General features: G+C 39.4%; 1 protein-coding gene across 1 annotated transcript in view; it reads left to right on the top strand.

Annotated features, from left to right (window-relative positions):
* The first annotated feature begins 1,264 nt into the window (after positions 1 to 1,264).
* LOC144250055 (cilia- and flagella-associated protein 221-like) overlaps positions 1,265 to 17,122 on the top strand; it is a 63,142-nt gene continuing 47,284 nt past the window's right edge. Inside the window, exons 1-4 of the mRNA XM_077792448.1 lie at positions 1,265 to 1,403; positions 3,549 to 3,649; positions 16,413 to 16,499; positions 16,678 to 16,776. Of these exons, the coding sequence (XP_077648574.1) occupies positions 1,265 to 1,403; positions 3,549 to 3,649; positions 16,413 to 16,499; positions 16,678 to 16,776 (426 nt within the window). The remainder of the gene's footprint in view (positions 1,404 to 3,548; positions 3,650 to 16,412; positions 16,500 to 16,677; positions 16,777 to 17,122) is intronic.

Raw genomic sequence — 17,122 nt, 5'->3', positions numbered from 1 at the left:
AGATGAGGCCGTGGGGGTGCGACCCTAGAGAGAGCTCCATGCCCCATGCGGTGGGCAAGCTGGCAAGAAAACTGTTTACTTCTGGACCTGCCTGAGGTAGAGGTGGTGCTGAGCCCCGAGCAGCCTCCCGTGATCATGCTAGGGAAAGGGAGTGCAATGGGAGGTGAAAGCAGAAACTTGTATGGGAAAGTGGTTATTAAGCACGTCCTTCAGAATATGCACGTATTTTACTTGACACTCTAGACTCTAGACTCTAAAGTTATAGGCCTTCTGGGGTTGGGGGGAACCCACAAAGATACGCACAGGATTTTACAACCAATTTCAAGGGCTTCACAAAGCAACCCCCTAACCCCAAGTTTAGAAGCTAAGTTGTGGAAGACAAAGTGCAATTTGTAAAGTGCTCTAACAAGACAATAAATTATTGGGGTTTTTTTTTGCACTGATAAATTTATTATGATTTAAATTTAGTTTGGGTTAAAGAATTTGAGGAACATAAACATTACAAGGCAATAAAGTATTTATGCCAAATGAGCAATAGAGGCAGTAATTGCTTAAAAAAAATGTTAAAGGGTTTTGGGGTCAACGTGGATTTCATGAAGAAAGTAGAATTTCAAATGAGCATGTTAAGGGAAGGCAAGGCTGACAAAATGTGCAACCTAAACTGAGACCCACAGAGGAATATCCCCAGGTCTCTACACCTGGCAGACTATAGCCTTCACCATCTCCTCATTGCCCCCTGTTAGCAGAGGGACCCAGAAAGGTGACTCATAAATGCCACACCTGCAAATAGATAATCCAAATGTTGAAGAAATTCATGGTCACATGCCTCTGAGAAGCTGATTTGGTGAAATTTCAGAAACAAGAAAATTCTTTAACTATCCGACGTTTTCCAGGTTTATTTGACTATGAAGGCCTTTACTTTTCCCTTCACGTATCCAAGAAGCATCTCAGGAGAACATTTTGGGAAAAAGCTCTTGAGGTTCACAGAAGGGTTTGGAACCAGGGCACTATTATTGAGTTATGATGGGTGATGTTCTTAATGGAAGATTAATGGGACAGCTCGTGTGGGAATGGAGTGGTCAGCGTACACTAGAGACAGGGAGGGCCTGAACCACAGTAAACCATGCAATGATAAGAGGTACAATTGTCAAGAACTGAGGGAAAAAAATGTGCCTGGTTTCTCAAGGATGATTATACTCATGCTGTTTTCTCCTCAGGAAATGACTTTTGGCTCTAGAAGGAAGAATCCATTTCTCACCAAAAAATGGCAGTGGTGAAAGCCCCCAGACAAGAGCAGAAGAATGCAGAAGAACCCTTTAGCAACATATCACCCCTGCTTCTGAAGAGCCTAGTGGAGGAGCCCAAGAAAAGAGCAGAAGTACCCAATCACCTACTTGAATCAAGTAAGCAGTTAGAATACAGATTTGCTTTCCAACTCACACCTTCTCAGGGGAGTCAAAGTCCAGACAGCATAATGGAATTATTGGTGAGGATTTACCTGTATTGTTTTATAGGCTCAGAATAGTTTTTACTATAAGAACAGTAGTTCTATTCAGATCTAGCTGTTTCACCAGTAGATTTTTGGGATATCAATCAGTCACCAACTTCTGTTATTTCCACGTCCTCTAATGTTTCTGCTGCCTGTCCCAGCTGCCTGTTTGTCACCCTCAGCAGTCTCAGGACTATTACAGCACTTTCCTCCTGGCCACACTCTCCTCCTATCACTTTCTGTTTTAGAATCCTGGCTGACTCTTGTCTCTATCCTGTTTGAACACTTTCCACAGTTCCCCCTGCACACAGAATAAAGTCACAATATCTTCGCTTGGCACTTGGCCCCCTTTACTGTCTGATCTGAACTTGACCACCCACTGCCATTTCCCTGCTGGGCCCAAGCTCCAGTTCCTACCTGGCTGTCCCACTTCTTCAGAGGAGGGGCATTTTTTTACCTTCTTGTCTCTTCTCACGCACAGTCTGGAAAGCCTAAAAAAAAAATATCCTATAGTTGTTATAAAAAAGGGTAATCATTTTACCTGCATTATTTTCATTTAATCTACACACAACAACTTCATGGGTACATTCGATTTCCATTTTACTGTTGGAGAAACTGAGACTCAGAGATCCCATGATTTCCTAAACTGGCACAACCCATAAGCTGAGAGCTGGTAGAGCCCCGGGTCCAGCTCTCCACCATCATGCTCGGTTGCCTCCCACATCCTCCAATCCCTGTCTTAAATGTTAGTAATGTAATATTTTGGTTTCACTCTTTTGTCACTGTAGAATGCATGTGTCAATTGCAAATTGGTATACCTTCACCATTTCTGGGCATAAAAATCCTAGTTTCACATCTACTATGTGGCCCTAAAACAAAAATCTTTCAGCATTAAAAATATATGTATTGAATATGGTAATTTGAATATTTGAGAAATGACCAAATAATAACCTGCAGAGATCACCAGTCCCCTGGCACACCATCCTCACCCTGTTCCAGCTCTTCAATTTGGCCTCAACATTGACAACTCACCTGGTGAGAAGAAAACCAAAGTCTCACACCCACTTCAGATGTACCCAGAACCACAATGGGCTAAGGATGGGATGCAGGTGTCTGTGGCTCACAGGATTTGCATGTGGCCAAAGTTAAAAAAAAAAAAAAAAAGGTTGTCTTTTGTGAGAACTAAGATGGTGCATGCATTCTGAGGGAAGCAGGTGAGTGGCTGGAATTAGACCTGGGCTTGATTTTTGACTACCAGTCAGGGGTAAATTGCTTAATCTTGTTAAGTCTCAGCTTCCTCCTCTGCAAAGTGGAAATAATACCTCACAGGGTGGGAAAGAATGTTATAAGCAAATGTATGCAGTACACTGCCTGACACAAAGCACCCAGGCGTGGCAAGAATCATGCACTGGGGTCTCAGCCCCTTTTCCACATGCCTGCATTCCAGCATAAATAGAAAGTAAAATTCTGTAGAGCTGGATGTTTTTAGGATCTCAGCTGTTTTAACTTTGTTCTCAAAACTTAAAGAGGAAAAAAGATCTTCACATTACAACAAACGCAATTCAAGACTACTACCTGGAGCTTCAGGATTATTCAATGTCATGTTATAATGCTGTCCAGAGGAAATCAAGTAATAAAAGTTAAATACACAGTAATAAAATCAAATCCTTGGTGTTTGGATACTTTGAACTAGATATTCATCATTTAGTAAGTAATCTCAGTATTAACACAAAGACAGGGTACATAGGCTTTACCAGTTGGTGTTTTATGAGACAGACATATTCAACATCTGGGAAGAGCAAATTATTTTAATAGGTAGTAAGTGCAATGAGAATTTGTTGTGACAGGAGCATCTCCCAAGTAATGCTTGAGTACAGAGAGGAGAAGCCACCCAGTTTCTTCAGAAAAGACAGATAGTCTTGTTGATAGCTGAATCCAGTGTCTAAAACTTTCATATGCTGAAAATGCCCTAAATTAAAGAGAGCCCCTGTTTAATAGGCTCTTGTTTAACTTAATATTTCCTTTGAACTCTCATCATGTTCTTACCTTGTTTTTACAGAGGTTTATGCCAAGCTTCTAGATAATAAAATCATCCAGGCCAGACCCGGTATAGTGCATTTTGGAGGCTATCAAATAGAAAAACAGCACCAACAGATTCTGGTAGGTACTTTTTAAGAGGGATAATTAAACATAATAAATAGTAAAATGACATGAGTGTTCTGCACTTATATTTCTCATTTACCTGAAGAGCAGCATAATTCACTGAAGTACCTGGCCAAAAGTATAGTTTCATGATGGAAAAAATGTTAAAGTTGCATCAACTTCCACTCTGCCAAAGGCTCCTCCAGCACTCTTTCCAAATGTATGTCTCTGCTCAGCCACTCTTAGGGCAGACACTTCTTTACAATATTGCATTTAGTCCTCAGCTCTGTGAAGGTTGTGTTATAGCTCTCATCATATGGATGAGGAAAATGTGATTGCAGAAGTTTAAATTATTTGTTCAAGCACAGAGCTACTGAGTGATGGGAGCAGGACTTGACTCCTAGGCTGCTTTCCTCCAAACCACTCTGGTTCCAGTTCCAGGAGAGGGGTCTGCCTTTCCCAGGAGGTCCCAGGATCCATTTAACCTTGTGCCTACCTAAGTCATTCTGGCCAGAGAAGATTTGTTGACATCTAGGAAGGCAGAGGCAGCTCTGCTGTATGTACAGGTTCCACAAGAGACAGAGACTGGACTGCAAAGTAGCCAGAGCCCACAGTGATGGACATTAACTAGAGAGCCACATGGAACCTCAGTCTTTCTGGGTCCCCTTCATTGACCTGGATGTTGACCAGAGTGGGCTTTGTGTGACTTCAGAGTCCTACCTGTACTAACCAATGTGAAATATATTTAAATCAGCATTCCAACCTCAGTGTCCTCACCACTATCCCCTAAAGTCACAATGGACATAGCATCCCAGAACTGCTCCACACTGAGTCCTCTGAGCTGTGATGGGGTGGGGGCAAATGTATGTTCTCTTCCTGTGGACCTTCTGAGACCCTGCCTCTCCATGTGATATTCTCCATCTGGCCCTGGCCCCAGCTACCACAGAACTTTACTTTTAGATGCAATGTGTTCTTAGAAGTCACGCCATAAAGTAGATCATTTTAAAAAAGGGTTCGATTATTGTGTTAGATTGTTCAGAGTGAGGTTGAATCACTGGAGGAAATTGACAAATGGTAAAGCTGTCAGGAAGTAAAATTAGAGTTCTATCAGGCAGTTCCCAGTGAAGAGGGGAGAATGCAATTTCTGTGAATCCTTCATCAACAAAGTGGGTAGAGAGAGAACAGGTTTGGAAAGGAACCTGTTAGGGGACAAGTATTTCCTCTTAGGAAGAGGGCTAGGATTTAAATATGATTAGGAACTCCACCCAGCAACCTCCAAGGAGACCTTTCTTAGAACATGGTATCAAAGACCAAAGTTGATTATTGATTTGGGGGACTACTTTTCCTTGTTGACGTTTGCTATTCTAGGTTATTGTAGGGCAGTACTGAGATAATTATTATTCAGAATTACTGTTCAATGGGGCTGGAGTTACGTACGAGGCCCTGGGTTTGATCCTCAGCACCACATATAAATAAATAAATAAATAAATAAATAAATAAATAAATAAATAAATAAATAAATATATTTTTAAAAAGAATTATTGTTCATTAACTAAATCATGCCAAAAGCTAAAATAGGATGCTATTACTTGCTCCTTATTATTCTCTCTCTCTCTCTCTCTCTTTTTTGGTTGCAGCACGTTGTCAGCGGGGTACTGGCGTTGAACTCAGGGGCACTGAGCCACATCCCCAGCCCTATTTTGTATTGTATTTAGAGACAGAATCTCACTGAGTTGCTTAGTGCCTTGCTTTTGCTGAGGCTGGCTTTGAACTCATGATCCTCCTGCCTCAGCCTCCTGAGCCCCTGGGATTACAGGCATGCACCTCCGTGCCTAGCTACTATTATTTTTTTATAGCTTCATTGAAATAAAATTTACATGCTGAAAATTTACCCATTTATAGTATATGTAAATGTATATGGGGTACAGACTCATATATATACCCATGTATATATATGAATCTGTACCTCATCCCTTTCTAAGACTGGACAATATTCCTTTGTTTGGATAGACCATATTTTGATCATCCATTCATCAGTGATGGGCATTCAGGTTGTTTCCACCCGAGGGCTGTTTGTGTACATGTTGTTGTGTGAAAGTTTCAGTTTTTATGAACATACACCTGTCAGTGGTATTGTTGGAATCTATGGTACATAAACTTTAGATAGCTTCCATAACAAATCACCACAATTTTAGGGTATGTAAAAATCGAAATTTATTCTCTCTCAGTTCTGGAAGCCAGAGTCCAACCTTAAGGTGTGGGGAAGGTTGCACTCCCTCCCCAGCCTTAGGAGAGACTCTTTCAGGTTCCAGTAGCTCCAGATTTTCCTTGAATTGTGCCTACAATCCTCCAATCTCGATCTCCATCCTCACATGGCCTTTTCCTCTGCCTCCCTGTGTCCTCTTCTTCTTGGAAAAAGTTAATTGTCATTGAATTTAGTGCCCACTCGGGTAATCCAGGATGATCCTGTCTAAGATCCTTAACTTTACGTCTGTAAAGACCTTTTTTCCTATAATGTCACATTCACAGTCTCTAGGGATTATAATCTGGGTATCTTTTTTATTTGCAATTTTCTCATGACTAATAATGTTGAGTGCCTCTTTATGAGCTTACTGGCCATTTGTACTTTCCTTAGAGACATACCTATTCAAATCTTTTGTCCATTTTATAATTGTTTATTTTTTATCATTGGGTTTTAAGAGTTCTTTATTCTAGATAAAAATTATTTATCAGATATTTGACTTGCAATTATTTTATCCCATTCTATGGGTTGTTTTCTAACTCTCTTGATGATGTCCTTTGTAGCACAAGTTTTTAATTTGGATGAAGTCCAATCTATCTGATTTTTCTCTTGTTACTTCTGCTTTTGGTGTCATATCTAAGGACACATTGACAAATCCAAGGTCATAAGGCTTTTACACCTGTTTTCCTCTAAGAGTTTTATAGGTTTAGCTCTTAAATTTAGGTATGTAGATCACTCTAATTTTTGTGTATTGTATGGGTAGGGATTCAACTTCAATCTTGTTCATGTTCTAGTATTTTTTGTTAAAAAAAAAAAAGAATACTTTCCCCCATTGAGTGGACTTAACACTTTTGTTGAAAAATCAATTGACTATTGAAAATCAACTGGACTCTGTTCCACTCTGCCAATCTGTATACCTTATGATAATGGTGTTCCTACACTTGATAACTAGAGTTCATAGTAAGTTTTTAAACCAGGAAGTATCAATGCTCCTGTTCTTTTTTTAAGATCGTTTTAAGTATTCTGAATTCCACAATCTCATATTAATGTTGGGACCACCTTGTCAATTTCTGGAGAAAAAAAAAGCATAACTCAGATTTTGATATGAGTCACATTGAATCAATTTGGGGAATATTGCAATCTTAATGTGAAATCACAATTCTTTCTTATGATAGATGTTTCATAACTTTTGTCACTAGCTTTAGGGTATTTTCCACCTAAAGGATGATGTAGGGCAGAAGGACTCACCTTCCATAACATAGAATAACATAAGGGCCTGTTTGCTAAGATTCCCCTGGTTTTAAGAAATACTGATATTCTTTACTGGATGACATTATTAGAGTTAATAATTACTTGGTAATTTAAAAAAAGTTATTATGCCAAAATATTACCAATAACACGATTCTTTTGAGTAATAGCATTTTAAAACTGCCTTTGTGTGTGCATGCGTGTGCATGCTTAGAATAATGTCAATGATTCTAATAATGTCACTAAATTTAAAATTGTTTTGCCCTCTTCATAATTTTAATCATATTAATTATATACTTTTCTATTCATTTCTCTGATTGATCTTTTTTGTTTCTCTGATTGATCTTTTTTGTCTATTACTCTGTCTCCGATGAAGTATATTATTATGTTTTTAATAGAATTGAAAATTTTCTTATGTTTAATTCTACACGTAATAAGAGCATCTATTATATGCTAAGCAAAGTGTTGAAGCATTATAAGGAAGGTTAAGGTGCACAAAATCAAGGTTTCCAAGTAGTTGAAGATATTAAGAAAACAACCAAACAACTTGAACATGATACTAGACAAGCAAGGTGGTATAGGAAACAAAAAGAAAATCCTCTGTGGCTATAAGGCAGCACGTCACCCAATCAGGAGGGTTTACAAGGCTTAGGAAGGAGATGCTGTGTGTGATAGCTAAGAAGCAAAATGGGAGTGGGGAGAAGACATTCAGGGCGTGGAGAAAGACATGGCAAGAAGCTTAGAGTGAGCTGTGGTGTGGCATATTTGGAGGCCAGTATGCAATCTGGTTAACCTGGGTTGTAGGACTTGTGGAGGGAAGTAATGATGGATAAGGTAGGGAATGTGGATTCAGATGAAAATAGAAATAAAGAGCATGAATATAATTTTTATAGCAGGGGAGGATAAGTGTTTTCTAGCAGAAAAATGTTGCACTTGAGAAAATGGAAGTCCATTCCATGGACTATTAGAGATGGATGTGGTTCTCAACCTTTTCTTTCATTATTATCCTTAAGGAAACATTATTGAGAGAAATAAAATATTAAGGAATAAGATTTTGTTAGGTAGGGTTGAGCTTTGGAATGTCCCAAACCATTGCAATATTTACTTCCCGAGAATCAAATCTTTTCTCCTCTTGTGGGTGATCTTACTCCCACTGAGCATGCCTGGGAACCCAGAGAGTATGATTTAATTGTTGAACAAGGTGATATCTCAACTCTGCTCCACTCTGCTGAACAGAGGCCATGTCCCTCTTCTATATTGCTACTTCCCCTGTACCCAGCACAGTGCCTAACACAGAAGGCAATAACACTTGTGAAGGAATGATATTGAACTCATTTTCTTGGAAGAGATTTATTACCTTCTAGGGGGTGCTGGGTTCATTGTCTCTGCTCAGCAAAGAATTGAAGAACAGGACACAGAGATAGAAAAGCAGCAGGTTTGTTGCAAAAGCGACAGAAACAAACTTTTCCAAAGACAAAGGGCCCCAGAGCTGGGAATCCAGTGGGGGAGTTTTGGCCTATTCTTTTTATGGAATTTCCTCCTTCGTTTATCTCCTCCCTGTCCATGCGCTCCTCACTGTTATTGATTGGTCCCCCTGTCATGTGTCTGTTTTAGTTTTTCTATGGATCCCCTGCTTAGGAGCACAAGTATAGAAGTGTCAGTCTGATTGGGTTCCCGGCTTATCCACAAGCACTTTTGTCAGCCAGGAAGTTGACCTCGTGAGAAGACCCTCTCCACACTCCTTTGCTCTGGCCCTGCCCTCAACCTCCCCACTGGCCATTTGGCCTGGCTGCCCGAGCCCTGCTACATCTCCCTCAGATTGACTTGGCAAAGACTCACTAACTCCAAGCAAATCCAGTGTAAAGTCTAAATAATCATACTACATCTATCAGACATTAAAACAAACAGAAATAGATAATAGATACAAGTGCAAAATGATCTCAGCATAATAGCATTCTGGGAGATATTGGGACTGCCACCAGCAAAGTCAAGAGGAAGCCTAAGGCAGTTACCTCAGGAGTCTTGCCCAGCAAGGGGGAAAATCCAACTCTGCTTTCATCTTGGTTTTCTAAAGGAAACTATGCAAATTGCCCTAGAATAGAATGATTGAATGTGTGTTTAACACCACAATGAATTGTTTATTAATGTTTGATTTCCATGCAGACCTGGTTAAAGGATTTGAAACATTTTCACTTGCTTTCATATTAAAATGAGTGCTTCAGTTTACTTTGAAATTTGAAATAATGGTCCCCAGTTTTCTTAAAACCATGGCTTTTTTTTTTATTCCTTTTCCTCTCTATGGAGAGATTTTTGCCTGGAAAATTATATATATATGGAGTAAATAATCCATCAATTTTCCTAGGAGACTACTAGTGTTTCTGTTGACAGCCACAAACAAAATTGTTAGCTTAAATAAGTGAACCATTCTTTCTAGAGTAATATTAGTTTTCAATTTCCTATTACACAGTCTTTAGAGACCCTCCAGCAGGATCTTGCTTCTCAAAATTAGGGCCATGAATCCCAATGGCTTCCCCTCATTTTATGGGGATAGGAAGTATGGGAGCCACAGAAAAACACGGTCCTTTCTAGAGCATTAATTTTACTATCACAGTTTAGAGAAGTACAATACAAAGCAGCATGCATTTTAAGATAAAACACCTTAAGGAACTCACAGCACTGCTTAAAATTGGCCCCAGATCCTTGGGATGAAGAATTAACCTTCTCTGAGAAGCTTTGCCACAGAGGATGCATCTATCCAATGACCCTAACTTGGAGACTGAGAGGTTGTGTTTGGAAACCTACTACCAGAGGTGCTTAGGGTTGGAGGTGAGCCTCCACCCACCCCAGGGCAAGACTTTCCTGGAGGGCAGGTTCACTGCCCTGGGAGGAACACACTCACCCATGGGAGGCAGAAGGGAGTGAGGACAGCGCTGAGCCCCTGTGGGCCAAAGAAGGGTCTCTTCCCCTTCCACCACTGCAGGCTTCCATCTACCAGGGAAACCACGGACCCAGCCCTTCCGTCTCAACTGATTTCCATTTCACTTTGCATCTCCAGAAGAAGCTGAGGTCTTTCTTCCTCTTCCTGAACTCCTCTCACCTAAGTATCTAACTTCTGAGTTTGTTGTTTCTTTCTCTATTGATTCAAGTGGATAATTCCAGATCAAGAATCACTCAAAGGTGAATATGGGAAAGTGTCTTTTACCATCATGGATAGGATAATGTGTCTTTTACCATCATGGATAGGATCTATATTATTTTATTGTTGAGAAAATCATCTAGTGTTTTCTTACTGCTATTTTTTGAACTTGCTTAATAATACAGATATCATTATCTCAGACTCCTAATGTCCCACCTTCATGTTCAAAGGGTTAGTGGGTGTATTTGGATTTGCTCTGCCACACTCAGGCTGGAGGAAGGGTCAGGTGTTCTTATTTTTCTAAATCCGAACCTGGGTCATCCCTTGCCTATCAGTGCTGGCTTATCCGTAGTCTCAGGGTTCCTGTCCTCCTTGGGACCATTCAGGAATACTGGAGTAACTGAGCCAGCCCAGCAGCTCCAAGACAGATCTCTGTCTTTTACCTGTGATGTCACTTGTTGCAAATTGACCTAAGCTAGCAAGGTTACTTGTAATTGTTGGGTGGATATTGGTAGTGACACTGAGGGGAGGTGGGGCCATAGGTCACCTCCACAGCACCCTGGCTCCCTGGTAGTGTGCTGCAGTGAAAACAAGCACAGGTACAGAATCCCTAATCTGAAGATCCAAAATCTGAAATGCTCTACAGTGCGAGACTTTCTGAGCACTGACATGAAATCACGGATGGAAAATTCTACACCATGAAACTTTGCTTCCTGCATAAAATTATTTAAAATATTGTACAAAATTCAAACAGTAATCAATGCTGGAGAGGGTATGGAGGAAAAGGAACATTTTTACACTTTTGGTGTTGTAAATTAGTACAATGACTGCGGAAATCTGTATGGAGATTCCTTAAAAGTCTAGGCATGGAACCACCATATGACCCAGCTATGCCACTCCTCCGTATTTATTCTAAAGAATTAAAGTCATCTTATAACAGTGGTATATGTATGCCTGTGTTTATAGCAGCACAATTCATGGTAGCCAAACTATAGGTGTCCATCAGTGGATAAATGGATAAAAAAATATGGTATATATACACAAGTTTTATTCAGCCATGAAAAAGAATGAAATTATGGCATTTGCAGGACAGTGGATGGAACTTGAGAATGTTGTGTTAAATGAAATATGTCAAACTCAAATGTCATATGTTTCCTCTTGTATGTGGAAGAGAAGGGGGGATAAAAAGGTGTAGGGAGATCTCATTAAAATTGAAGAAAGAAAAAATAAATAAATAAATAAATAAATAAAATTGAAGAAAGGTCAGTAGAGTACAGGAAGGGAACCAGAGTATAGGAGAGGAAAATGGGAAATATTGGGGAATTATATTGGCCAAATTATATTACTATTTTGTGCACATATAAATATGGCACAACAAATCCCACCATTATATACAACTATAATGCACCAATAAACAACTGGGAAAAAAAAGAACTTGAAAAAAAGTTCCATACTCTTTTCTCTTTCTCTTAAACCCTGATAATATGACAGATGAAAAATAGTCTCATTGTTCTAATTTGTATTTCTCTAACTTTTCATCTCCCCTATAAATGGCACCAAATTATTGTTGTTTGCTTTCAATTGTTTGCTTATAAAAGTAGATCTATATAATAGATATATATTTTATATATTTATATGATAGATCTAGCTAATCGATGCAGTACTACTATTGAGCGCCTGAACTGTGCTTTGTTAGAATTGATATGCTCTAGAGGCTGGGGTTGTGGCTCAGGGGTAGAGTGCTTGCCTCACATGTAGAAAGCACTGGGTTCAATCCTCAGCACCACATAAAAAAAATAAAATAAAGCTATTGTGTCTATCTACAACTAAAAATGTATTTTTTAAAAAAGAATTGATATGCTGTAAGTATTAAATAGTCACTGGGTTTTAAAAACTTAGTACAAACTAAAGAATATAAAATGTTAATAATTTTACATCGATTATATGCTGAAATGGTAATAATAAGGAGGTATTGAGTTGTTAAATGTGATTAAAATAAAGTGTTATTAAAATTAAAAAACATGAGGGCTGGAGATGTGGCTCAGCAGTAGAGTGCTTGCCTGGCACATGTGAGACCCTCTCCATTTAGAATGGTGTTGGCCTGGGGCTTAGTTAGCATAGATAGCTTTTATGATATTGAGATATGTTCCTATTATCCCTAGTTTTTCTAGTGTTTTGAACATGAAGTGGTGCTGTATTTCATTGAACGCTTTTTCTGCATTGATTGAGATGATCATAAGGTTCTTATTTTTAAGTCTATTGATGTGATGAATTACATTTATTGATTTCCATATGTTGAACCAACCTTGCCTCCCTGGAATGAACCCCACATGATCATGGTGTACTATCTTTTTGTTATGTTTTTGTATGCAATTTGTAAGAATTGTATTGAGAATTTTTGCATCTATATTCATTAGAGCTATTGGCCTGATGTTTTCTTTTTTTGATGTGTCTTTGCCTGGTTTTGGAATCAGGATGATATTGGCCTCATAGAATGAATTTGAAAGTGCTCCTTATTTTTTTGTTTCTTGAAATAAATTGAAGAGTATTGGTACTAGTTCTTATTTAAAGGTCTTGTAGAAGTCAACTGTGTATCCATCCAGTCCTGGGCTTTTCTTGGTTGATAGGCTTCTGATGGCTTCTTCTATTTTGTTGCTTGAAATTGATCTGTTTAAATTGTGTATATCATCCTGATTCAATTTGGGCAAATCATATGGTTCTAGAAATTTGTTGATGCCTTTGATATTTTCTATTTTATTGGAATACAAGTTTTCAAAATAATTTCTAATTATCTTCTGTATTTCTGTAGTGTCTGTTGTGATATTTCCTTTTTTATCACATATGTTAGTAATTTGAGTTTTCTCTCTCCTTAGCATGGCTAAAGGGTCTGTCAATTTTATTTAATTTTTCAAAGAACCAACTTTTTCTTTTGTCAATTTTTTCAATTATTTATTTTGTTTAAATTTTATTGATTTCAGCTCTGATTTTAATTATTTCCTATCTTCTGCTTTTGGTGTAGACTTGATTTTATTTTTCTAGGGCTTTGAGATGTAATGTTAAGTCATTTATTTGTTGACTTTTTCTTCTTTTAAGGAATGAACTCCATGCAATGAACTTTTCTCTTAGAACTGCCTTCATAGTGTCCCAGAGATTTTAATTTGTTGTGTCTGTGTTCTTATTCACCTCTAAGAATTTTTAAAATCTCCTCCCTGATGTCTTCTGCAACCCATTGTTCATTCAGTAGCATATTATTTAGTCTCCAGATATTGGAATGGATTGTATTTCTTATTTCTAAGATCCTTATTCATTGATTTCAAATTTCATTCCATTATTATCTAATAGAATGCAGGATAGTATCTCTACTTTTTTGAATTTGCTAAGAGTTGCTTGGTGGCATAATATATGGCCTACTTTAGAGAAGGATCAATGAGCTGCGGAGAAGAAAGTGTATTCACTCGTTGAAGGATGAAATATTCTCTATATGTCATCCAAAATTATCATGTTGTGGTCTATTTGACTCTTGAACTTAAGAAGAGTTTGTTTGATGAACGTAGATGCTCCATTGTTTGGGGCATACATATTTATAATTGTTAAGTCTTGTTTGTGTGTGGCTCCCTTGAGCAATATGAAATGTCCTTCTTTATCCTTTTTGATTGACTTTAGCTTGAAGTCTAGTTTATTTGATGAGGATGGGAACCCCTGCTTGCTTCTGCAGTCCTTGTGAGTGGTATGATTTTTCCCAACTCTTCACCTTCAGTCTGTGAATGTCTTTTTCTATGAGATGAGTCTCTTGGAGGCAGCATATTGTTGGGTCTATTTTTTGATCCAATCTACTAGTCTATGTCTTTTGATTGGTGAGTTTAGGCCATTAGCATTCAGGGTTATTATTGAGAAATGATTTCCAGCCATTTTTGTTTATTTTTGGTATTTAATGTGACTTGGTTTCTCCTCTGATTAGATTTTCCTTTAGTGTAATCCCTCTCTCTGCTGATTTTCTTCATTGTTTTTCATTTCCTCTTTGTGAAATATTTTGCCAAGGATGTTCTGTAGTGCAGGATTTCTAGTTGTAAATTCTTTTAACTTTTGTTTATCACAGAAAGTTTTTATTTCCTCATCAAATCTAAAGCTTAAATTTGCTGGATATAAGATTCTTGGTTGACTTCCATTTTCTTTTAGAACTTGGTATGTGTTGTTCCAAGATCTCCTGGCTTTGAGGGTCTGGGTTGAAAAGTCTGCCGAGATATGAATTGGTCTCCCCCTATATGTGATCTCTTGCAGCTTTTAAGATTCTATCTTTATTCTGTATGCTAGGCATTTTCATTATAATCTGCCTTGGTGTAGATCTATTGTAATTTTGTACATTTGGTGTCCTGTAAGCCTCTTGTATTTGGTTTTCCAATTCATTCTTCATGCTTGGGAAATTTTCTGATATTATCTCCTTGAAGAGATTGTGCATTCCTTTGGTTTGAATCTCTGTGTCTTCCTGTATCCCAGTAACTCTTAGATTTGGTCTTTTGATGCCGTCCCATAATTCTTGGATATTCTATTCATAGTTTTTATTATCTTCACTGTGTGGTCAACTTATTTTCCAGATTGTATACTTTGATTTCTGATGTTCTGTCTTCCAAGTGATCTAGTCTGTTGCTTATGCCTTCTATTGAGTTTTTTATTTGGTTTATTGTTTCCTTCATTTCAAGGATTTCTGACTGATTTTTTTTTCAGAGTCCCTCTTTCTTGAAGTAATCTTTTGCTACCTGTATTTGCTCTCTTATCTCTTTGTTGGAGTGATCCATTTTTGCCTGTATTTGCTCTTTTAGGTCATTCTTTAATCACAGATCATTTTAACTATGAACCTTCTGAACTCCTTCTCTGACTTTTCATCAACTTCACTGTCCATGGGTTCTGTTATTATAGTGTCCTGGTTTGTTTGGGGCACTTGCTCCCTTGTTTTTTCATGTTGTCTATGTGTCTTCCTTTCTTGCAGTGTGGATCTGAGATATTACAGTTTCTTCCCTATATTCTTGTAGTACCCATGCAGATTGTCTGTACCTCACCTTGATGTTGGGCTTCCAGATCCTGCTGGTGTCCCTTAATGTATGCTACTCAACGAAAAGTGGTGGGAGCAATAGTCAAGGTAACTCAAGATAATGGTGGACGTGCCCCCAAGATGGATGCAATGTCTTACAGAGATGGGGCCTCCCATTCTCTTTGGGATGCCTGCTCTGAGATGCAGTAGCTTCTAGGCCATGTCTGTTGTCAAAAGGTAGGGATTACTGTGTGGGGATGGCTATGGTGATGTCTGCAGTGTCTCAAGGTGGAAGTGGGTTAGGCTTAGGCTCCCAGGTGGCAAACTCAGACCTACCCTGGGCCTGGGTCCCACATATGTTGGTGTGGGCAGATCTGGGCCCTGCCTGAGCTCCCACAATAGTCTGCTGGTTGGAAGAGGCAGTCCAGAGAGTAGCTGCCGGTGGATGGATGGACTTGGGCCTACTGTGAGCCTAAGTCCCACTCAAGTCGGTAGGACCTTTTTTATTTATTTATTTGTACGTGGTCCTGTTGAGGATCAAACCCAGTGCCTCACACATGCTAGGCAAGCACTCTGCCACTGAGCCACAACCCCAGGACCCGCAGGATTTCACTGGATTCTGAGGTTGGCTTTGAATTTGCAATCCTCCTGCCTCAGCCCCCCAGCCACTGGGATTACAGGGCTGTACCACCATGCCCAGCTAAGTCTTTTTAAAAGTTAAAAAAATAGGGGGCTGGGGTTGTGGCTCAGTGGTAGAGCACTTGCCTTGCAGGTGTGAGGCGCTGAGTTCAATCCTCAGCACCACATAAAAATAAATAAGAGTGGGGCCGGGGTAGTGGCTCAGTGGTAGAGTGCTCGCCTACATGCTTGAGGCACTGGGTTCGATCCTCGGCACCACATAAAAACAAACTAATGTATCCACATTAAAAAAAAAAACAACTAAAGATACATAAGTAAATAAATGTTTTTAAAAATAAATAAATAAGAGTATTCTGCCCATCTATGACTAAAAAATATTTTTAAAAGTATAAACCCTGAAATTCCCTTAAACAAGATGAGACATCACTAATCATAGAGATGAATTTGCAATAGATGAAACACTGTCCTAACTGCATCTTTTTCTCGCCAGCACCTCGTCAATATTTCTGATGAAGACACACATGTTCATATTTTACCTCCACAAACCAAATTCTTCCAGATCAGCTATGTGAAAAAGGTAGGCATCGCGGGATCACCTGTCCTCATGGGTCACCTGCCCTCCCACACTCTTCTCTGCTGGGTTGTGGTTTCCTGTGTCTCCGACCTGCTGGGGTGGGAGCATAGCATGTTGTCACCACAGTGCTGCTGTCTGTGAGCCTGGTGTTTGTCCCAACAAGAGCCTACCTGCTTTCCAGGAACACCGCCTGGTCCCTGGCTTGTCCCTCATGGTCACCATTACCTTTTCTCCTGATGAGTGGCGATACTATTATGACTGCATCCGCATTCACTGTAAGGTAAGTTTCTTAAAATTGCATTTTTGTTGGGGTGGGGAGGAAGAAAGAAATGCAATGACCGGTCAGAGCTCTCTTAGCCTTGGCTGGGCAGTCCAACTGGCCGGGAAGGAGTGGCCCAGTGATGGACACCCAAGGTGGGAGGTTGTTAGGCTGCTAGGAACCTGGTAGGTTCAGGAGACACTGTGTGCTGCCATGTCCTGATAGAAACCTCCTTTATTGTGTGGGACTGGGAGGTGGTAAAGACTTGAACACTCTCCTTAAAGTGCTCGGCTGAAAAATCAACACACACCCAAGTTGTGATCATAAAAACAGGGGCAGCCTTCAGGGCCTGTGGGGAGTTGGAGCC

Source organism: Urocitellus parryii, chromosome 1 (genome assembly GCF_045843805.1).
Source record: "Urocitellus parryii isolate mUroPar1 chromosome 1, mUroPar1.hap1, whole genome shotgun sequence".
Lineage (NCBI taxonomy): Eukaryota > Metazoa > Chordata > Mammalia > Rodentia > Sciuridae > Urocitellus > Urocitellus parryii.
This window is presented reverse-complemented; position numbering and strand designations above follow the sequence as displayed.